At 40.7% G+C, this 24,881-nt stretch overlaps 1 protein-coding gene across 4 annotated transcripts in view; it reads left to right on the top strand.

The window, feature by feature from the left end:
• Window positions 1-24,881, top strand: part of Fut10 (fucosyltransferase 10) — a 101,348-nt gene that overhangs the window by 61,886 nt on the left and 14,581 nt on the right. For 3 of the 4 annotated variants that reach the window (XM_070016209.1, XM_070016208.1, XM_070016207.1), the window contains exon 4: window positions 23,964-24,799. The exons of the other annotated variant lie outside the window; for it this stretch is intronic. In XM_070016209.1, coding sequence (XP_069872310.1) covers window positions 23,964-24,799 — 836 coding nt within the window. The remainder of the gene's footprint in view (window positions 1-23,963; window positions 24,800-24,881) is intronic. 4 annotated transcript variants of the gene reach the window in all.

Consider the following 24,881-nt stretch of genomic DNA (forward strand, 5'->3'; position numbering starts at 1 on the left):
CAGAAGTCTAGAGCAAGCAGAGTGTGATGTTCAGTAGTTCAATATATCATTGAGAACATCCTAACCTGCCATTTCTCCACATGTTAGTGAGGCCTTTCCACAGGTAATATGATGAATAGTTGCTGAAAGCTCTGTGATCTTTCTTAGCATCCTGCAAACCCCAAAGGTTGTATAATTAAGTCTTTCTTTGAGACCCTTCCCCTCCTTCCTTCATATATTGTTCTTAAATCCCTGCTTGTCTCCAGTTGCCTGCTGGCTGGCACTGTAGCACAGGCACATCCCATCTCATAGGTGCTGCCGCTTTGAAAGTCAGAAAGGAGGTGAGCCATGAAGCAGGAGTCTTGTCTGCTCATCATGATGAGAGTATATGGGTGTGTTTTTATTCCTCACATTGGTTCCATGCTTTTCTTTCTTTGAGTTATAGTTTTTATAGGATTGAAGTTGGGGGACAAATCTCAATGATGTCTTTAGAAATAATTAATGTAAGCTAAGGTACAAATGTAGAATATAGTAACAGAAAAAGAGTAATAGAAAATGAGTAAAATAAACTAATATAGAATATTACTAGAAGGCCTTTATCACAATAGTGACTCCATTGGCAAGTTGACAGTAAGTTTGTTCTCAGTAAGTTCTCTTTGCATGTACACACATTTATAACACACATACACATTACACTTTCTTCTGTGTACACATGTGCTCACATTTTTTCCTCTCTCTCACACACACAAATACATACACACATATACACACATCATGGGTTTTTGTTTTGTTTTGTTTTTGTTTTTGTTGCCAGTCCTGGGACTTTAACTCAGGGCCTGATTGCTTTCCTTGAGCTTCTGTGCTCAAGTCTAGCATTCTAACACTTGAGCTACAGCTTCATTCCAGCTTTTGATGGTTAATTGGACATAAAAGTCTCATTAACTTTCCTGTCCTGATGGCTTCAAACTGGTCAAATTTCAGCCTTCTGAGTACCTAGGATTACAGATATGAGTTGCTGGTGCCCAGTTCTTCCTATTTTCTTTTCTCCTCATCCTCTCTCTTCTCCTGTCTCTCTTCCTCTCTCCTCCTTTTTCTCTCTTCCTCTCTCCTCTCTCTCTGTGTGCTGGTACTGGGACTTGAACTCAGGACATGGGAGCTGTCCCTGAGCTTCTTTGTTCAAATGCTTACCACCTGAGCCACAGCTCCACTTATGGCTTATTTATTTAAATATTTTATTTATTTATTTATTTTGTCACTTGTGAGGCTTGAATTCAGACCAAGGTGTTGCTCCTGAGCTCTTCTGCTCAAGGCTAGTGTTCTACCACTTTGAGCTACAGCTCTGCTTCCAGTTTTTTAGTGGTTAATGGGCGATAGTCTCACAGACTGTCCTGCCTGGGCTGGCTTCAAACTGTGATTCTCATGAGTAGCCAGAATTACAAGTGTGAACCACTGGTGCTCTGCAATGTGTGCCTTTTGGGTGATTAATTGAAGATGATGGAATTTCCTGTACAGACTGACTTTGAACCAGGATCCTCAGATCTCAGTCTCCTGAGTAGGTAGAATTACAGGAGTGAGTCACTAGTACATGGCTCTTTTCTTTGTTGTTGTTGTTTTTAATCTTCCCTCTTGTATATTCTTGAGTTCAGTAGAATTTCTTGTATCAAGCAAGTATTCTAGAAATTTGGAGAAAAGAATTTGAATAAAATAAATACTATTGGAAAATGTATGTTCTTTGCTTTATGCTTTATAGTTTGCTTTTTTTTTTTTGGCTGCCCTAGTAGATTTGGATATTAGTTGTCTACAGTATTGGATTGGGCCTGAAGGATGTATTTAATGGTAAAAAAATTTTTTTTTTGGTGCTGGCCCTGGGGCTTAGATTCAGGGTCTGTACACTGTCTCTGAACCTTTTTGTTCAAGGCCAGTAGTCCACTATTTGAGCCACAGCTCTACTTCTGGCATTTTGGTGGTTAATTGGAGATGAGTCTCAGGGACTTTTCAACCTGGATTGGACTTGAACCCAAATCCACAGATCTCAGCTTCTAGCATGGCTAGGATTACAGCCCTGAGCCACAAGTACCTTTTGTGTTTTTATTTATATTGAGAACATTAAAAAAATCCTAAACAGTCTTTTTTCTTTCAAATTTTGAAATCAACATGCATTTGCAATTGATAGCATCCTGCCAATATTGTCAACAAGGCAGTAGTGATGATTCACCCATGTATCCCTGAGCAGACACAATTGGGTTGTTTTTCCATCTGGTCCAGTGGGACAGTGACAGCCCAGATGTCTCCGTTGGCAGATTGTTCAAACTATTAGCTGTCTGGAAAGTTTCTTTGACAATTTCTGGCTATATCTAGAAAGCAGCAGCATCAAAACTTGGAGCGAGGCGTCTGATGGCTGTCAGAGGAGATCTCAGAGATGGCGTTGGAACACCCTTTGGAGCTTAAGGCTGTTGTGTAGAAAAATAGATGTCAGAGATTCAAAAAAGTGATTCAGATGAATCAGACTGCAGAAATGTTGAGACTTTAAATGTTTTAACTCATAATGCCAAGTGCTCACAAAAGTAGCAAGTTGTTGAAAAAGCAAAACAACAACAAAAAATCCCCAAGCAATAAGAAAAACCCAAGTAAACCTAAAAGAACTTTTGCATGGGAGGCTGAAATCAGGATTGCAGTTCCAGGCCAGCATGGGCAAAATGTTTGTGAGACCTATCTTAACAGAAAAATCTGTGTTTGCTGGCACTTGCCTATTATCCTTATCAGTTCCCTGGATTGTGGCCCAGGGAGGCCTGGGGAAAAAAAATTCCTCCAACCGCCCCCCCCTCACCCCGCGCCCCCCCCCCCGCCAAAAAAAACCCTCCAACAATGCCATATATTAAAATAACCAAAGCAAAAAGGGCTGGTACAGTACATCACTAGCAAGCTGGAACTATTAAATTGTTGCTACTCACTCTACAACATTATCTATGCAAATGATATTCATAGATGAACTAATGAATACAATGATTATTGCCCTTTTTTGCCCTGAGTTAATAACAGAACCTTATTTATTGATTTATTCTTCATTGCTGGGTTTTCTCTGTACTTACTAGTAATTCAGTGTGAAACTCTTTGAGTAGTCAGAAATTACTGTATGAGCATACATGTTATTAGAGTTCGAATTTCAGCTGACAGTTTAACATTTACACTCTTAAATGTGAGATCCTCTGCAGCTTATTGTGTTCACCTCTGAAGCCCCAGTTCACAGCTGAATGCTTTCCAAATAGTAGGACTCAATAAAGCCACGCTTTCTGGAACTGTCTGGGCTTCCCTGATTTGGTAGTGCTGTGTCCTATCCCCAGATATGAGAACTGCACTGGTGTGACCAGAATGTGATTCATTCATAGAAGCCTTCAACAGGACTTTTAATTACAGGCCCTTAGGGCTATTCCCAAGCTCTCCACAGGGATCAGCAGCCTTGTCTTGAAAGTCTGGTTGCAGTTCAGCAGATCAGTGTAGGGCTCTTAGACGTGGCTTTGCCAAATCCCAGTGGTATCTCAGCCCTTTACCCCCAAATCCCAGTCGGTGGCACCTTGGGCTCTCCTGTAAGCTATTACTCCTGCTCTGTTCAACTAGTTCTTCTCTTCTGATGTGAGTCTCACTTTTTCTAATTACTGGGACAAAGTCAGTTGATTTTGTTTGGCTTTAGACGCTGTCTACAGTACTCCACTTTGATTTTAGCTTACTGCAGAAGCTGTACCATAGAGGGAGCACTTTTAATAGTTATTTCAAACATTGGAAGTTGTTTGAGCTTTGTGAAAGGAATGAGTTAATCCAAGGAAGGAAGGAAAAACTCAGAGGTAGTTTCGTTACATCTGAGGTGACTTACTAGTATCATTTATAAACTATTTCTGTCTCCTGTATACAAGTGTTAATATCTTGGGTCCATGGAAATTATCATTTCAGATGGGTGAAAAGCTTTGTAGAAGAATGTTTTAGCAGCTGGGCACCAGTGACATGTTTGTAATCCTAGCTACTCAGGAAGCTGAGGTCTGAGGATGAAGGTTCAAAGCTAGCCCAGGCAGGAAAGTACATGAGACTCTTATCTCCAATAAACTACTTTAAAAAAGCCAGATGTGTATGATATATGTGTGTGTGTATGTGTGTCTTTTCAGATTGTACTTCAAATGTATGTATGTTAAAATGATAAAGAGAGATCATGCTACCTGAATAATTTTTAGGATATAAAATATTTCTCTAAGCTTTAGGAAACCTTGTTTACTAATGAATACTGTATATCAGTATTTCTAGAAAAGATAGGTCCAAATTCATTGTCAATTATACCTAATATAAAACATAAAAAAAAAAAAAAGCCAGAAGTGGCGCTGTGGCAAAGTAGTAGAGCGCTAGCCTTGAGCAAAAGAAGCTCTGGGACAGTGCCTAGGCCCAGAGTTCAAGCCCCAGAACAGGCAAAAAAAAAAAAAGAGAGAGAGAGAGAAAAAAAGAATGTTTTAACAATGAGAGGATTCTGAAGTCTTTTCACATTGTCTGGAGGCATTGTGGAGAGGGTTTATAATTGGTGATAAAGCTTTTAGAGTCTGATCAAATATGGTTTTATGGAGACTTTCACCACCAGCTTATTACTATTTTTTAATTAATTGAGTTCTAGTTCTTCATGCTCTAAGTTGTAACTTACAGAGGGACTTTACAAAAAAGAAAAAAATCAGGTGCCTGTAGCTCCTGCCTGTCATCCTAGCTATTCTGGAGGCTGAGATCTGAGGATTGAGGGTTGAAGCCAGCCTAGGCAAGAGTCTCAGTCTGTGAGACTCTTATCTCTAATCAACAACCCCCAAAAACAGGAACTGTGGCTCAATTGGTAGAGTACTTGCCTTGAGCAAAAAGGCTCAGGGGTTGTGCCCAAGTCCTGAATTCAAGTTTCATGACTGGCATATACACACATACACATACACACACACACATACACATATACATACACACATCATACGTACATGTGCTTTTTTTTTTTGTCGGTTGTGGGGCATGAACTAGCACTCTACCACTTGAGCCACATCACTACTTCCAGCTTTTTCTGCTTATGTGGTGCTGAAGAATTAAACCCAGGGCCTCACGCATGCAAGGCAAGCACTCTACCATTGAACCACCTTCCAAGCCCCTACATGTGGGGCTTGAACTCTGGGCCTGGACACTGTCCCTCAGCTCTTCAGCTCAAGGCTAGCGCTCTACCACTTGAGCCACACTGCTACTTCCGGCTTTTTTCTTTTTGCTTATGTGATGCTGAGGAATCGAACCCAGGGCCTCATGCATGCAAGACAAGCGCTCTACCACTGAGCCACCTTCCCAACCCCACATGTGTTTTTTGATGCAAGTAATACGATCATTTCTTTCTTAAAGAAAGTGTAATTCTCAGACTTTATATATTTTCCTCTTTTAAATAGGAAGCATGTGTTTTTATGTTTCTACATTCTTACCAGATGGACTAAGAAATAAATAGAAAGGTGATTCTGTGAGGGGAAAATGATGGTGGAAACCAGAGACAAAAATCATGAAGGAAAAAAATTCTGGTACTTTTAGAAAATCAAGGAACAGAAAGCAAGGGAAAACTTAGAACTTGTAATAATACATTACTAATCAGAAGTATCAAACTTTGGAAATGGGCCTCTGTACTCCTCAGATTGAAATGGGAAAACAGAAATTATTTTAGGTTAATTCTTGCTAGAATTGGGGGTAACAATGTTAGAAAAGAACTGTATTCATTACTTATGTAACTGTAACCCCTCTGGAATCACCCTTATAATAAAATAAAATAAAAGAATTTGTGGCAGCAATTGATTATATGGGGGTTAAGGTCTGGTGGAGCAAAAGAAGGGAGGATGACGCTAGACTAAAGAACTAACTAGTAGTGGACACTACAGCGACTCTGTGCAGAGTGATTGCCTACTTGAGTCTCCCCGGGCTGTGCTGTGAGAGGATCTTTCCCTTCCCTTCCCACCTGCCAGTCTCCCTACAATGTTGCCCTTGGCAGGAACTAACTGCAAGCCAGTTGTCCAGGGAGCTGAAGAAATGAAGTTTTTTTGGTCTCAGCTCCATTAAGTACAGAGTACAGCACAGAAGGACAGGAATAGAGCTGTGACAGACAAGCTGGTAATAAATGAAGCCTCTTGTGCCCTTTATGAACCCAAGTTTTCTGGAAAGCACTATAATGTTGGGCTAACACAGTTGAATATAACTTGAAGTCCAAGCAAGGTGTTGGAGTACATTGGTGTATCTAAGAAATTAGTCTTTACTAGAGAGGGCTTTGTTTTGAGGAGAGGTTTGGTCCTGGGGCTTAAACTTAGCACTTGAGCTCTGTCTCTGAGTTCTTTTGTCCAAGGCTAGCACTCTACCACTTTGAACCATAGCTTCACTTCCAGTTTTTGTGTAATTAATTGGAAACTTTTCTGCCCAGGCTGGCTTTGAACCTCGATCCTCAGATCTCAGCCACCTGAGTAGCTAAGATTATAAGCTTTAGCCACCGATGCCCAGGTGGAAAGAGGGTCTTGCTTTGAATTCTTTGCCTAATTGATGAACCTACATAAATCATTGATTGATTCATCGATACATTCTGATGGGAACATTATTATTATTATTGATGATGAACTTACATAAATCACTGATTCATCAATACATTTTGATGGGAATGTTATTATTTTTGGTGAGATTTGTTTTTGAGAGCAAAACCAGTACATGGTGTTTTGGAACATTTCAAATTGTTGAAAAATATGCACATGATTTTTTTTTTCTGACTGCACCTAGCATTAGTACTTACAGGACTGCTCAGATGTCTGTAAAGGGCTTCCACACAGCAGCTCCTCCATATGTTCTGAGTTCAGAACAGGTACTGGGGATTATGAAGATCCTAATTCCTTGTATTTGGGAAAAGAGAAAAGAAAGGAGAGAGAAAGTTCCGGGAAGATGGCGGAGGAGAAGCTGGAATCTGAACCAACTCTCGCATAGAAAGCAGTTTTAGAGTTCCAGTGAACAGTCCTAAGCCAGAGAATCACACCAAGTGTGCCATCACAGGACAGAGAGTTAGTCAAGAGAGGGGAAGCCAAGGAGTCACATCTGAGCGCCTGCCAGCAACCGCCGCGGCGGCGGCAGGGTCGCGGCGGCGACCAACGCCGCGGGGTCATACCTGAGACACAGAGAGTCCGGGACGAAGGAGCCAGACGCAGCGGACAAGCGGGTTCTACTCAACACCAACAAGAACCGACAAGGAGTGGACATCTTCATCCTGCAGTTTGCAGACCAGAGACGACCCAGGATCCAAGACTCGGCGTGAGTACAAGCCCGACGTCCTCACTCCTTCTCAGGGAGCAGAGGAGGGAAGGCCACCCCTTCCCCACCAGCACCGGTGATCTCCATCTTGGATACCGACAAAGCTCGGAGGAGCTGCTAGCTCCAGCTCAAGCCTTGGAATAAAACGAGTCATTTAGCAGGTCACAAGAACTTAACGGCGAAGTGACCTGCCAGACTCAGCTCCATCCAGGGAAAAGTCACCCAGCTCAGGCGCCAGCCATTGAAGTGGCTTTCCCTCACTGGGTAACCAGAGCCAGAGGCTGCCCCTCCCTCTAGCAGCCACCACAATCAATTGAAAAAAGAAACCCTGAGAATGGCTCCAGGCTGCGCGTTGTGAGTTTTATCACAAAATAGCCCCAGGGAAAAGCTACTGATATTTGAAAGGCCTCAACTCTACCCAGAACCTAGCCTCATCACTGCATCCCCCTCTTTTGTGATTCTCAAAGCAGATCACCCTCCCAGAAAACTAACCTGGGAGGGGGATCTCAAAATCTTGGGTAAAGCAGAGCATTTTTCTGCCTCTTCCAACAAACTGACTTAAGAAACCAATCAATCCACAGGACCTCAAGCTGACCAGAGACTCCAACAAGAGGCTGGTTACAGACAAAAGGGAGATACAGGTTTCTTCCCACCCCTCCCCCCCCAAAAAAAATCAAAGGACTTTTTTTTTCTTTTTTTTTCTTCTTCTTCTTTTCTTTCTGTTTGTTTTTTTGTTTTTTGTTACCTTATATATATATATATATATATATATAAATTTTTTTCTCTTCTAAAACTTTTATTAATATTTAATTTTTGCCTCTTCTGAAAAAATAATTGTTTTCCAGTAACTTTTTTTTTCTCCTCTTATAATTTTTATTTTAGGAATATGTGAATGAGCATTTTCCTTTCTTTTCTTGTCTTCTTTCTCTTTTTCTTTCTTTCTTAATTATCTTTTTGTTTTTTGTCTAGCTCTACTGAACTTCTGATCTTTTCTTCTCCCTTTCCCATCCTTAAAGTTTTTCACATCTCCTCTATGTCCCTCCCTTTCTCTCAACATATTCACATTCCTCTCTAAATAGATGGTCTTTTAATCTCTATAATAACATTAATTTTTACGTTTCTATTTTTTTCTGGTCTCTTTTCATTCCCCTTTCTGTCTCTTCTTTTTCTCTCTCTCTCTACTTGCATCCTACCCAACCCATTTCCTGCATTGTGATTAGGACATAGTTAACTCTCCCTGTGCCTCCCCACACCAATCTATTCCTATTTTTTACCCACATCTCTCCCTAATCCTAATAATTTCTGGTTTTCCAAATTCTTTTCTGCGGTTCGAAGTTCTTTAACATATAGTTGTTTGATGTTGAATAGATGTATCTGTTGAACTAGATTGTATCTGTAGACTATTGACTGTACAAATGCAAACTTTGGTTGATGGTTGCCTTAAGATAGTGTTCTAGCACAAAACTGGTGCTATCTTCATCTCAAATGGGCAGAGTAAGCCGGAAAAACACAAGAAAAATGGCAAATTCGGGGATCTCAATTCCCATTCTTGATAATCAGGGATTAGAACAGATAATGAATAATCCAGAGGAGAGTTCCCGAATAGCTCTACAAACACTACTAGCAAACATGATAAATGAGAAGTTTGACAATGTACAAAGGACTCTGTATGAGCGTGATAGGGAGAGAGAGGAGGCATCCCAGAAGTTTATACAGGAATATCATAAGCATGAGGAAGCTACTCAAAAACTGATACAGGATTTGCATGAACAACTTGAGAATACTCAAAGAGAAAGGGAGGAATGGCGTGAGCAGGCTGAGAACACTCAAAGAGAACTGCAGGAATCCCACGAACGCAAGGAAGCTAATCAAAGAGTAATACAGGAATTGAGAGACCAGGTAGAGAACACACAAAGATCACTAAAGGCATCCATAGAATCCATTAACAAAGAGCTGAAGGAAGTCAGGAAGACCACAAAGCAAAAGCTGAATGGAACCCAACAGAAGGAATGGGAGCCCAAAGAAACCATATCCAACCAACTAAGTGATTTGAGGACAAACACTGAACACCAAATTAAGGAAGCAAAGAGATTCATACAAGACCTAAAACAGAGCTTCAACAAAGAACTTGAAGCCATCAAAGCTGACCAATTAGAAGGAAAAGAGATAAAAAACAAAGTAGAGAGTCTTGACAGCAGGTTAGACCATGCAGAAGATCGAATCTCAGGGATTGAAGACAGCCTAGATATTATAGAGAAAGAACATACAACCATCCAAGACAAGTCCAAGAAATATGATAGATCTATTCAACACCTGGAAGACACCATCAGAAGGCCTAACTTAAGGATAATGGGTGTAGAGGAGCACCTAGAAACAGAAGTTAATGGTCTAGGAAATTTGTTTAACAGGATCCTAGCAGAGAACTTCCCAAACATGCAAAGAGATAGGCCTATTCAGATACAAGAAGCCTTTATAATCCCAAATAGACCAGACCAGAATAGGACATCCCACCGTCACATTATAATCCACACAGGATCAACTCAGAACAAGGAAAAGATCCTTAAAGCTGTCAGGGAGAAAAGGGCAATCACCTATAAAGGGAAACCAATTAGAATTACCTCAGATTTCTCAGCAGAGACAATCAAAGCAAGAAGAGCCTGGAATGATGTATGCCATGCCCTAAAAACAAACAACTATCAACCAAGAATACTGTACCCAGCTAAACTCTCCTTCATAACTGAAGGCCAAATAAAAACCTTCCACAGCAAAGAAAAATTGAAGCAATACATCTCCACCAAACCAGCCCTACAAAAGATTCTTAAAGATGTCCTACACATAGAAAACCAACAAGACCACAATAAAGGCCAACAAACTGCACCCAAACTGAGAATCCAAGAACCATAGGAAGAACCCAGTTTTTGCAGCCCCCAAGAAGGTAGAAAACATGGCAGGAACTCCCAAATACCTCTCAGTCCTATTTCTTAACGTTAATGGACTGAACTCTCCAATTAAGCGACATAGACTGTCTAGTTGGATTAAAAAACAAGACCCTTCTATCTGCTGCCTGCAGGAGTCACATCTTGCCCGTAAAAACAAACACATTTTCAATGTTAAAGGCTGGAACAAAATCTACCAAGCAAACGGCCCTCATAAACAGGCGGGAGTTGCAATCCTAATATCAGATAAAATAGACTTCAAATTAAAATTCGTGAGAAGAGATAAAGAAGGTCGCTACATACTAATTAAAGGATCTCTCCTTCAGGAGGATATTCCAATTCTAAATATCTATTCGCCAAACAATGGAGCACCCAAATTTATACAAGAAACACTACTTTCCCTCAAATCTAATATAGATCCAAAGACATTAATTGTTGGGGATTTTAACACACCACTCTCCCCACTAGATAGATCAACTCGGCAAAAACTCAACAGAGAAACCACAGATCTAAACAGCTGCATAGATCAACTAGACTTAACAGACATTTACCGAACATTTCACCCAGCAGCATCAGAATACACTTTCTTCTCAGCAGCACATGGAATGTTTTCTAAAATAGACCACATTTTAGGCCACAAAACAAACTTGTCTAAATTCAGAAACATTGAAGTTATACCTTGCATTCTCTCAGACCACAAGGGAATAAAATTAGAACTCAACACCAAAAGCCACCAAAGAAAGTCCGGTATCACATGGAGGCTGAACAACACACTGCTGAATCATGAGTGGGTCATGGAAGAGATTAGAAAGGAAATTCAAATGTTCATGCTATTCAACAAAAATGAACACACAAATTACCAGCTCCTCTGGGACACAGCAAAGGCAGTACTCAGAGGCAAGTTTATAGCTCTGAGCTCCTACATCAACAAATTGGAGAGATCTGAAACTAACAATTTAATGACACATCTAAACCTCCTTGAAAAAGAGCAGCAAGATAAACCCCAATCCAGTAGACGGAAAGAAATAATCAAAATTAAATCAGAATTAAATGAATTAGAATCCAAAAAAACTATAGAAAGAATCAACAAAACAAAGAGTTGGTTCTTCGAAAAACTTAACAAAATTGACAGACCCTTAGCAAATCTTATCAGAAAAAGGAGAGAACACACCCAAATTAATAAACTCAGAGATGAGAATGGAAACATCACCACGGAAACAACCAAGATTCAGAACATTATAAGGGAATACTTCTCAAAACTTTATGCTAATAAGTTTGAGAACTTGACAGAAATGGACCTTTTCCTAGCAAATATTGACATGCCAAAACTAAACCAAGATGAGTTAAACCAGCTTAACAGGCCCATATCAAGCATTGAAATAGAAACAGCAATAAGAGACCTCCCAGCTAAGAAAAGTCCAGGACCAGATGGTTTTACAGCGGAATTTTACAAGGCCTTCAAAGCAGAGCTCACACCAATACTCCTCCAACTCTTCAATGAAATTGAAAGAGAAAGCTCACTACCGAACACATTCTATGAAGCCATCATAACCCTCATCCCAAAACCAGGCAGGGACTCATCAAAGAAAGAGAACTATAGACCCATTTCTTTGATGAACATTGATGCAAAACTTCTCAACAAAATTTTGGCTAATCGACTTCAAATTCACCCAAAATATCATACACCATGATCAAACAGGATTCATTTCAGGGATGCAAAGCTGGTTCAATATACGCAAATCAATTAATATTACTCATCACATCATCAGGAGCAAGAATAAGAACCACATGGTTATTTCAATAGATGCAGAAAAAGCATTCGACAAGAGTCCAACACCCCTTTATGATGAAGGTTTTGGAAAAATTAGGAATCCATGGAACATTCCTCAATACAATGAAGGCTGTATATGACAAACCTACAGCCAGCATTATACTTAATGGTGAAAAACTAAAGCCATTTCCTCTTAACTCAGGAACAAGACAAGGATGCCCACTCTCTCCACTTCTCTTCAATCTAGTATTAGAATGCCTAGCTACAGCAATAAGACAAGATGCAGACATAAAGGGGATCCAAATAGGGAAAGAAGAAATAAAACTCTCCCTCTTTGCAGATGACATGATCTTGTATTTAAAGAATCCCATAGACTCCACTCCCAAATTACTCAAGCTGATTCAAAACTTTGGCAAAGTAGCAGGTTATAAAATTAACCCCCCAAAATCAATGGCTTTTCTGTATGCCAACAATGAGAAAAGTGTGGCTGAAATTAGGAAAGCAACTCCATTTGTAATAGCCCCACAAAAAATAAAATACTTAGGAATTAACTAAAGAAGCGAGGGACCTCTTTGATGAAAACTTTAAAATCTTAAAAAAGGAAATCAACACAGAACTTAAAAAATGGCAAAACCTCCCATGCCCCAGATTGGAAAGATTAACATCGTGAAAATGGCAATACTTCCCAAGGCTATCTATAAATTCAACGCGATACCTATAAAAATTCCAACCTCATTCTTCAAGGAAATAGAAGAGGCAATCCAAAAATTCATATGGAACAATAAAAGACCCCGAATAGTAAAAACGCTCCTCAACGGAAAGAACACTGCTGGAGGAATATCAATACCAAACTTCAAACTCTACTATAAAGCCATAGTAATCAAAAGAGCTTGGTATTGGCATAAGAACAGACCTCAGGACCAATGGAATAGAATTGAAAACCCAGAAATGAACCTACAGACCTATAGCCATCTAATCTTCGATAAGGAAGCTAAAACAATAGAATGGAAGAAAGACAGCCTCTTCAGTAAATGGTGCTGGCAAAATTGGTTAACTACATATAGAAAACTAAAGCTAGATCCTTATATATCACCCTGCACCAGAATCAACTCCAAATGGGTCAAAGACCTTGAACTCAAAGCAGACACTCTGAAAACATTACAGGATGGAATAGGAGAAACCCTAGGTCTCCTTGGCTCAGGCCGAAAGTTTCTGAATAGAGACCCAGAAGCACAACAAATCAAAGAAAGGTTGGACAAATGCGATTGCATAAGGTTGCAGAGCTTCTGCAGGGCAAATGACATAGCTAGCAAGATCAATAGAAAGCCCATGGATTGGGAGAAGATCTTTACTAGCCATACAACAGACAAGTATATCTAAAATATACTTGGAACTCAAAAAATTAAACCACCCAACAACAAATCCTTAAAGAAACAACTGCCCAATAAATAAGTGGGTTGAAAGACTTAAAGAGAAGCTTCTCTGAAGAAGAAAGAAGGATGGCCAATAGACACATGAAGAAATGTTCAACATCCCTAGCCATAAAAGAAATGCAAATCAAAATGACATTGAGATATCACCTCACTCCAGTTAGAACAGCAAAAGTCAAGAACTCTATCAACAACAGATGCTGGAGGGGATGTGGACAGAAAGAACCTTACTTCATTGTTGGTGGGAATGTAAACTTGTTCAACCACTTTGGAAAGCAGTATGGAGGTTCCTCAAAAGACTTCACATAGATCTCCCCTATGATCCAGCAATCCTACTTTTGGGCATTTACCCAAATGTTTACAAACAAGACCACACTAAAGCTACCAGCACAACTATGTTTATTGCAGCATTATTTACCATAGCTAAGATATGGAACCAACCCAGATGCCCCTCAGTAGATGAATGGATCAAGAAAATGTGGTATATATACACAATGGAATTCTATGCCTCCATCAGAAAGAATGACATTTCCCCATTTGTTAGGAAATGGAAAGGCTTGGAAAAAATTATATTAAGTGAAGTAAGCCAGGCCCAAAGAAACATAGGTCCCATGGTTTCCCTTGTTTGCAATATCTAGTATATGTATGAGTCAAGCGGAAAAGGTCAGATAATGTGATGTTAGGAAAACGAACCCTTAGATGTGTATTTTAATGTTTTTGTTTCTTTAATGCATGTGTTTCTAATGCATTTATAAGATTATCTCTTTGTTGCTTTGTATGTCCCTCCCCCACAGTGTAACCCCCGCTTTCACTATATTTGATATCAGTATAACATGTGGAGGAAATGGGGACAATCAAGTCGTTCAAGGATTCAGGTGGACCTGTTGCAACAATGAGAAGTACAAAATGTCATGTCAAAACCAGCTTTACAATGTTGGTGTTGGGGTGGAGGGGGGTATGATTGGGTGGGGGGGAGGGGGGAGGCTGGGAAGGGAGGTGAAGGGTAAACAAAGGAGGAGGCTGCAATGCTTGGTAAGAAATGTATGCATTATACCGCCCATGTAATTGTAACCCCCCTGTACAGTATGTTCTCAAATAAAATAAAATTAAAAAAAAAAAAAGAAAGGAGAGAGATGTTCAAAGGTGGAGCACTAAGCTTATTCTAAGAGATTTAGACCAACTGTAGTGTTGATATCAGTGAAGAGAGTGAAGATAGGAATAGGGTGACGTTTGGCAGAAGGATGACAAGTTTAGGCCTGCTAATGATTTGCGCTTGTCTGTGGGATGTCCAAGGGAACATTGCTAGTACAGTTTTAGATGACTAGTGGACTATAACTTTAGGACATGGTCCATAGTGCACTCAGGTGCTTCTGGAGGAATGTAGATAGTGTGGGAGAACATGGGTTTCAGCTGTGGTAGTCTTGACTGCGCAGAAAGGAAGGTGAAAGGGCTAGGTGAGGGTGCCCTTCTCCCTTCACTTCATATCACACAAGCCCTAAAGAGAACAGAGCCATCATCTTCAGTAAAAAGTTTTAGTCTATTCTGTTTATAATCAGCACGAATAATGGCTACATATACCACACAGACAGACAGACACACACACACACTTATGCACACACACATATTTTTCCTTGTGCCAGTAGTAGGTTTTGAACTCAGGGCATTGCACTTTTTTGCTCAACCTCTTGAGCCACAACTCTGGTCCAACTTACACATGTTAAATCATGGCACAAATACAAAGGTGGGAGGATGAAACATTTAACAGCTTGTTAAGTTGATTCATAGCTCTTAGATATTTAGGCTTATGGTATGAAGGATTCTATTTTCTCAGGCCCTACATGTCAGGAATGGAACTGTAAAGTTATTGATGCTCAATAAGTAGGCTTAAGAAATTTCCATGCCAACAGGTAGAACAGACATGCCTAATGTACATGTATACTTGAGAGAGGGTTGTGTAGTGTGAAATTGATTAAGGGGCAGGCAGAAGGACTCTTGTAGAGAAGTTGGTGGGAGAAGAGGAAGGAATATGAGCTTTGGGGCTGGGAAGGTGGCTCAGTGGTAGAGCGCTTGCCTTGCATGCCAGAGGCCCTGGGTTCGATTCCTCAGCACCACACAAGCAAAAAGAAAAAAGCCGGAAGTGGCACTGTGGCTCAAATGGTAGAGCACTAGCCTTGAGCTGAAGAGCTGAGGGACAGCGCCCAGGCCCAGAGTTCAGGCCCCACACCCAGACTCCCCCCCCAAATTCCCCCATCCCCCCCCCCAAGAAAAAGAGTCTCAACAGAAAGAGAGCTTTCTGAGTCAAGTGGCTAGTCAGTTCTGAATTAGCTAGAGCCAGGATATTGAAGAAGCAGATGAGGTTAATTTCTTTGTTCAAAATGTGGCTTTCACTATTATCAGCACCATTCTTTCAGGCAAAAATAAATGATGAGCTCTGTCTATAAGCTGAGAAAATTCATGTGAAGGACCTTTTTTTTTTTTTTGGGTCGGTCATGGGGCTTGAACTCTGGACCTAGGCACTTTCCTTCAGCTCTTCAGCTCAAGGTGAGCACTCTACCACTTGAGCCACAGTGCCACTTCGGTTTTCTAGTGGTTCATTTGAGATAAGAGTCTTATGGACTTTTCTGCCCGGGCTGGCTTTGAACCATGATCCTCAGATCTCAGCCTCCTGAGTAGCTAAGATTACAGGCATGAGCCACCAGTGCTTAGCTTTGTAAAAGACCTTTTAAAGTAACAGATGTGGATGGCTTGCACCTACAGTCCTAGGTACTGGGAAGGCGGACATTGGGCATTATGATTTGAGGCCAGCCCAGACAGAAAAGTTGTTTTTTTTTTTTGTTTTGTTTTTGGTCCGGTCGTGGGGCCTGAACTCTGGGCCTGGGCGCTGTCCCTCAGCTCTTCAGTTCAAGGCTAGCGCTCTACCACTTGAGCCACTTCCGGCTTTTTTCTTTTTGCTTATGTGGTGCTGAGGAATCGAACCCAGGGCCTCATGCATGCAAGGCAAGCACTCTACCACTGAGCTACCTTCCCAGCCCCCAGAAATGTTCTTGAGATACCTTCTCTATCTATAGCTGGATGAGTAGCATGTGACTATCATCCTAACTTCATGTAAAGCTGAAAATGGTAGGATCTTATTTCCAGTCTAGCCCAGGCAGAAAATTCCACAAGACGAATTTTAGAGGAAGAAGCTGGATATGTTGGCATATACCTCATATCCTAGCTACCACAAGAAGCATAAAATGGAAAGGTTTAAGTCCAGGTACAAGCCCATACCAGAAGAGAGACCCTATCTCAAAAATAATCAGTGCAAAAACAGGGCTGGAGGCATAATTCAGTGTTAGATCATCCACCAGACAAACACAAGTACTTAAATTTATACTTAAGTACAACTAAAATATAGGGCATCGAAGCAGCAGAGATGGGTAATGCTGTGCACAAGGCATTCCTTAGAGCTACATTGCTTTTCCTTGACAGTTTTAATCCTCCTTGTTGTGTATTTTTGCTAGAAGCAAATTTTATAGGAATGTGGTTTTATGGTATTGTTATATGGGAATTAAATTGCAAGATACAGAGAAGCCACATGGGGAAGAAGCCACAGAAGAGGTCACATGGGAAGTCTTCATTAGAAAGCCAGCGACTTCATGTGGACACATGTCCCCACAAAATTTGCAGCCTCAGATACACTTAACACTGCTAGAAAACTGAGCCATGAAAGTAGTAAAGCAAAGAAAGAGCAGAAACACAATCTCAGCAAACTAGATCACCTCCATGGAGAGCTGAAGTGGATGCCATGGTGACCTGAGGAAAGTCGGGAGACAAGATGCATGGCACAAAATGGTGGCTGAGCTGGTTGCGGCCTAAATGGGGTCATGGTCAGAGGTCAGGATCACAGCTAGCTTGAGACTCTAGTGAGTTTATGGCACAGGACTGGCAAGTCTAGTAACCTATTGTCCAAGTCCCTGCCCCTGTCTCTAGGAATTCAGGCACACCCATGACTTGGGGGTAGGATTTTACCTCATCCACCAAGAAGACAAGATGGTGCCAGGTAGACCCAATTCCCTATCATCCACTAAGTTGCCACCAGTTAGGACCAGTATCCTTATTTCAGTAGGAATTTTCTTTTTTCCTTTAAAAATTTTTTTTATAAAGATGATATACAGTTATGTAAGTCAAATAGTGAGTACATTTGTTTTTGGACAATGTTACCTCTTTCCCTTAGTCCCTCCATTTCTGTACTCCCCCCACCCCAATCTTACCCTTCCAAAGACAGATACACAGGCAACACAAGAAGAAAAGAAAACAAATGCAGCAACAAAGAAAAAAAACTTCATTTCCTGGAGTTCATTTTGAGAAATATTATCTTATATGATCAAATACACATAGGCATTGCACCATTGTTTTCCTCGCCTAAGAATATCCTCCTTTGGTCTCATTGTATGTGCATGTCCAGAGTCCTGTATAATGTACCATAGTCTAGTGCATTTCAGATCTAGCTTCCGCACACGAGAGAAAACATGTGCTGTTTGGCTCTCTCAGCGTGGGTAGGAATTCTTTTTAAAGATAGAAATTACCTTTGATGAATACCTGGAGGAGGAGGGTGCTTTTCTATTTTAAAGATAGAAATTACCTTTGATGAACACCTGGAGGAGGAGGGTGCTTTTCTATTTTTTCAGACCAAGACATGCTGTGACATGGGATGTGACACACTGGGGTTTCCATACCACTAGTATGCTAATGCTGGAAAATGTGCCAGGGGTCATTCATTCATTTATTCAGTAGAATCAACGTGATAGCAGAATCAGTGATCCTGCTGGTCCTTTGCTATTGTCCAGTCTGAAATCCTGGTCCCTAATTGGGGTTTCCATCTTCGATGGTTGATCCAGCCATTGTAAGTAAGGTGTGGGGAGTGACAAATGTTGCCTTCTGTTTTCTGCAGTTTGTGTGGGAAAACTGGAGGAAGCTTGTGTGCCCTTGAAGAGGAGGGGAGGCTCATAAACACCTCCGAAAAACATGCCACTCTTTTTGCTTATTTTTGCATTCAGCTTCTGTAGTCAACAATCTGGCAGCCTTTGCAGGCCTTAGTTTTACTCCATTAGTATTCCACATTGTAGTTCCCTTTATAGTGCACTTCAATGCTTAAGTTCTATTCTTCAGCTGTTGTTTAAAGGGACGAATGAATGGGTCACTATTTAGTCAACACAAAATTACCCACAGAGATCAGTGTTTGAAATGGACATTTTTCAATGTAAGAGGCAGTACAATCCCCCCCCCAAACAAACAAACAAACAAAAAAAGAGACAGTACAGATGACTATATAAACTAATAAACTTACACACAAATTCACTACTCTTGTTATAAAGGCATGGCCCTGAGTTGAGGTGAGCTAAATGACACACTTCATCCTGATCCACGCTCAAAGCCTTTGAGAAACTGGCCATCCCTGACACCTACATCAGTAGTCAGTGTTGCTGTAATTTCAGCATTCTTGAGTGTTTTCTTTATGAAGCTCTAGGGCTAGGAGAGAGGTTCACGGGGCTAGTTGACATATTTTTAATGTTCTCCAGAGAATAGCAGTTTGAAAGAGCCTAACAGAAAGCTTTTATTTTATTTTTAATTAGCACACATTGGTGGTATATGGGGTTATATTTCTATACATGCAAGCAGTATATGCTGATCAACCTCATCCCTTCTGGTACTGTCCTTCATCCCACTCTCCTATCCTAAAATAATCTCAACAATAATCTCGCTTCTATCTTCATACATGGAGAAAAGCTTCTTCAGCCATATTCATCTGCATTTATCCTCATTTTCGCCTTCCCCCATCTTGCAACTGTCCCTTTATCTGAGCCCATTTTATTTTTGTTATTCATTTTTGTTTATTTTGTGTGAATTAATTGTTCCAAGGAGTTTTACTGTGGCATTTCAGAGTGCATATATTACATTTTGCTTAGAATAACCCTCTTTTTTTTTGTTTAGAAAGCTTATTTTAATGTCATAGTGTGTGTGTGTGTGTGTGTGTGTGTGTGTGTGTGTGTTTGTTGTGTGTGTATGTGTGTGTGCAGATTGTGAGGATTTTGGGGTGTGTGTATGTGTGCAGATTGTGGGGATATTGGTGTGTGTGTGTGTGTGTGTGTGTGTGTGTGTGTGTGTGTGTGTGTGTGTGTGTGTGAGACAGTTCTGGGCTTGAATTCAGGGCACTGTCATTGAGCTTTTTGTTTTCTCTCTTAAGGCTAATGCTATTCCACTTGAGCCCAGGCCCCATTTCTGGTTTTTTGCTGGTTAATTGGCAATAAGAGTCTCATGGACTTTTCTCCCTAGGCTGGGCTTGAACCACAGTCCCCAGATGTCAGCCTCTTGAATAAGTAGGATTACAGGAATGAATTACTGGTGCCGGGGTAGCGTTTTTATTTTGTGGACAGTAGACCCTTGGTATCCACAAATACATGATTCTAAAGAGACCACCATTGAGGAAAAAAAATCTATAAATGCTCAGGATACATAGACTTAATTATTCTGGGATTACTTAAATTTATCTATACTATATGTATATTAAGTCTGAGAATACATAAATGGAACTCATATGGAGTAGGCTACATTATTGTTACAAAAGTCATGTTGCACATATCAGTACTGCTCACAACCCATAGATCTTGTTCATGCTCTTCATCTTTAATACTGCCAATGCATGATTCATTTTTTCCCATGATACTGCCTAGCTTCCAAGAAAGACTTGCCTCCTTCCAACCAATCTGCAATTTTCACTTTAACACTTTAATAATGCTTTGTCACTTTCAATTAAACTTGCTTTGATGCATCATTTTTTGGGAAGAATCTGTCACAAAGTTAAGGGACATGCTCAGCAGGTTACATGATCATAAATACAATTGATGATAACACAGGGCTTACTGAGAACTTCCCCACATCAATAGAGAATTAAATTGTTCTAAAAACTTCTTTTGGTCTTTCTGTTCATTTATTTTTTGATTGCACTTGGTCAAAATAATGTGCAATAAACTTTTGAAAAAGGCAAGTTCACAGTATATCTCTGGGAAGATACTAGGAATTGCTTTGTAACATAACAAATGTTGGAAATATTTCTGGAAAGTTGGAACCCTTAACTCTTCTATTAAAGAGGTACCCTCACTATTGCGGGATATACTTATATCTGCAACCTCAACAGATTCAGATGCATATATGAGAACTTTGCCTCTCTTCCTTCCCTTCTTTCCCATCCCTTCCCTCCCTCCCTCCCTTCCTTCCTTCCTTTCTGTCCTGGGGCTTGAACTCAGGGCATGTGTACTGTCCCTGAGCTTTTGTGGTCAAGGCTAGCACTCTATTTCTTGAGTCACAGCTCCACTTCTGGCTTTTTGGTGGTTAATGGGAGATAAGAATCTCATGTACTTTCTTGCCTGGACTGGCTTGAAACCTTGATCCTCAGATCTTAGCTCCAATTAGAGGTATGAGCCACCAATGCCTGACTTTTCACTTTAATTTTTAAGACTTTTTGCTCCTGCTACCACCGCCTCTTCTACCTCCTCCTCCTCCTTGTCTTCCTCTTCTTCCTTCACTTCCTCCTGTTTCTTTTCTATCCCTCTTTCTCCTCTTTACCCTCTTTTTCATTCTCCTCCTGCTCCTCTTCCTTCTCTTCCTCCTCCTTTTCCTCCTCTTCCTCCTTTTCTTCTTCCTCTTCCTCCTTCTCCTTTATCCTCTTGGTGCTGGGGCCAAACTTAGAACCTTGGGCTTAGTAGGTAAGCACCCTACCACTAGGCACATCCCGAGCCCTTGTTCTTTTGAGTCACTGTCTTACTAGGTAACCAAGCCTGGCCGGAACTCTTGATCTTCCCACCTTCACCTCCTGAGTGCTAGGATTGCAGGTGTATGCCCTTGTATCTGGCTATGTTGTTGCTTTTTTATTTTAAAATTTCAAAGAACTTTACTTAAAAGACCAGGCCAAAAAAATAAAATAATACAAGCTGGGGAAATCACAAAGCACCAAATAAAGTTAGAGGCTAGGAGGCCATAGCTGCCCTTCTTGGAGCTTTGAGTCTGTTGGATGAATGGAAAGGGATGACCTATAAATTTTTGTCATGGCTGTGGGTAGAAGTGATGCCTGAGTCAGGTGAGGCAGTGCAGAGGATGAGGGAGGATTGTGGAGAACATTCAGCCTTGTTGTAGGCAAGGTCACCTTCCATAGTCAGTGTGTTGTTGCTTCTTAACACATGGATATAAGCATTTCTTGCCTACGTATTATAAATATTTCAAACCTCAGTAGGTTTGGGGGATACACACACACACACACACACACACACACACACACACACACACACACACACACACACACACACACACATTTCTATATACACATCATATATCCTCTTCTCTTGTCCAGCCTTGAGATTATAACAACAGCTTGGCTAGAGGCATAGGGAACCTGGTATGGCCAGGGTCTTTACACAGCCATTTTTAGTTCCTTCTACACTTCATTGATATACGTGAACAGAAAACTCAGTGCTGCTCCATCCTCTGAAGCACTGGAGTAGCTTTGGGTCTTCCTGAGTCCTTGTTCTAATGAATCCACTAGTTAGCAATGGGCAGCCACTATTATTGGAGTCACGCATGCCAAACCCCTGTGCCTAATTCTCAAAGTTGGTGTTGGATCTCCTTGTCTCTGAACTTAAAACTTTGATCCTTGTTCCTGATTTCTGTTTTTTTTTTTGGTCAGTCATGGGGCCTGAACCCTGGGCCTGGATGCTGTCCTTCAGCTCTTCAGCTCAAGGCTAGCACTCTACCACTTGAGCATCAGCCCCACTTCCAGCTTTTTCTGCTTATGTGCTGCTGAGGAATCAAACCCAGGGCCTCATGCACGCAAGGCAAGCACTCTACCACTGAGCCACCTTGCAAGCCCCCCCCCCCTTGTTCCTGATTTCTATTGAACACTACTACTTTTTCTTCTGATAAGTGGCCTTGATTCTTCATTATGCTGTAGGTGGAAACTTTATGTTCTAGCTTAGTTTTATAGGTTTCAGTTCCCATCATTGGTCACTGACCAACCTAGATACTTTCTGAGCAGCAGCTGCTTCAGTGCAGTGAACTGCCTTTCTTCAATTCTTTTTTATGGCCACCTTCTTTTCTGTGTTAATGATTATTACCCTTTTTCAGCAATCAACCCAATCTGCCATTACATTTCAGGTGCATGAATGACTATTCTTTTGTATGCTAAAGGTCAAATTAACATAAAGATACCCATTTTTATGTGAGGCAGTCATTGTTGATGATTGAGAATAAAAGACTGTTATCAAGACAGGTGCTTCTTTACAGCATTTTCTCTGTGCTCAGGCTGCATTCTCTGACAAAACTTTATCTGGTACATAATTGTTTAAAAGCCTTTTTTTATTAATTGATTTGTCTTTGGTGTGCTGTTGGCACAGAAGAATTTATATTTATTTGGGAGATTGTCCACTTGAGTTTCTATGAGCCCTACTAGAGCATATGTCTTATTCTACGGTTAAGTAGTTATTTGGCTTATTTTAATCTCCTAGTGATAGATGAATGACGGATTTTCCCCTCTACCATATCTTTACATTTACAAATCAGGCCTCACAAAATCATTAGTGTCAGGAACATTCAAGAGTTTTATATCATGATAATGTCTTAATCCTTCCTCTTTGGTTACAGAAATAAATTCTTCCTGACTAGATCTCCACCTGGGCAGGCAGGAAACAATTGCTTACCACATCCATCACTTCTGTCTGCACATTATCATGTTTCAAAGGTTTTCCAATTAATCCTGTGGAAGCTAGAATCACTCCTAATTGTAATCCTGTTTTGCCTCTTTATTTCTGGATGTGCTTGTTAATTCATGTCCATCCTGCAGTGATCTGTAACATAGTGCTATTATCAGCCCTTTTGTCTTTAAAAGCTTCTTGTCTGCCATTTTAACTAAGATTGATTAACTGCACTTTGTTGAAATCAATCATTTTGGATTAAAAAAATCTATTCTGTATATTTCTTCTGGCTACTTAGGCATGGCTTCACTATTTTTACCTCCATTTAATCAATCTGCCAACCCGGATTCTTTTTCCTTTCTCTTGCTCTTTCCTTTTTAAAGAACTGTTAATCTTGATCTCTTTATTTCTCTACCCCTCTTGTAGATGACACCCCTGAGATGGAAAGCCCAGCTGCAGGAGTCAGTGAATAAATTCTCTTTTCAAATCTGGCCAGACACGACTCCCATTTTTATAAAATAGGAAACGATTGTCTTTCTACTTCGTGATCTTTTCCTTTAAGTTTTTGGAGTGAAAGCCTTATAATTGGCTGCTTGGCACTCTGCAATGTCACTGTAACATTCTTCTTATTTATAGTCTCAAACTCCTATTTGCTAACCTTAGATACTAACCTACTTTTGTGTTTTTTCTTTTAAGATATTGAGGTGTTGAACTACAGTCTTGTGCTAGGCAAGTGCTTTTACTACTGAGCTATATTCTGAATACCCCGTTTTTTTGACATATAAATTAATATTTTATTTTCTCCTCCTAGGTACTGACTTTAACATAGATAGCTTACCTCTGCCTCGGGAAGCTTACCATGATTGGGCTCTCTTCCATGAAGAATCCCCCAAAAACAACTATAAACTGTTCCATAAGCCAGTCATTACCTTGTTCAACTACACAGCTACATTCAGCAGGCATTCCCATTTGCCACTCACTACCCAGTACTTGGAGGGTGTAGAAGTCCTGAAGTCACTGCAATATCTAGTTCCTTTGCAGTCCAAAAACAACCTAAGGAAAAGACTTGCTCCCCTGGTTTATGTACAGTCAGACTGTGACCCGCCATCAGATAGAGACAGCTATGTTCGAGAGCTGATGACTTACATCCAGGTGGATTCCTATGGTGAGTGTTTACAAAACAAAGAACTCCCACAGCAGCTGAAAAATCCAGCCTCTCTGGATGCTGAAAGCTTCTATAAGATCATTGCCCAGTACAAGTTTATCCTTGCTTTTGAGAATGCAGTTTGTGATGACTACATCACTGAGAAGTTCTGGAGGCCACTGAAGCTGGGGGTGGTCCCTGTGTATTATGGTTCTCCCAGCATCACAGACTGGCTTCCCAGTAACAGAAGTGCTATTCTTGTATCTGAATTCGCTCACCCCAGAGAACTAGCAAGTTACATCAGACGACTGGATTATGATGACAGATTGTACGAGGCCTACGTAGAATGGAAGCTGAAGGGTGAGATCTCCAATGAGCGACTTCTGGCAGCTCTCAGGGACAGGAAATGGGGAGTACAAGACATCAATCAGGACAATTACATCGATGCATTTGAGTGTATGGTGTGCAGCAATGTATGGGATAACATTAGGCTGCAAGAAAAGGTAAGTGAATCAGATATGGCAAAGGGGTGTGGGCTAGCCATTTTGTAGTCCTCTGTCATTTCTCACCTATGGCTGCTGCCTA

This window comes from Dipodomys merriami, unplaced genomic scaffold (assembly GCF_024711535.1).
Source record: "Dipodomys merriami isolate MVZ:Mamm:240054 unplaced genomic scaffold, mDipMer1.0.p SCAF_12, whole genome shotgun sequence".
Lineage (NCBI taxonomy): Eukaryota > Metazoa > Chordata > Mammalia > Rodentia > Heteromyidae > Dipodomys > Dipodomys merriami.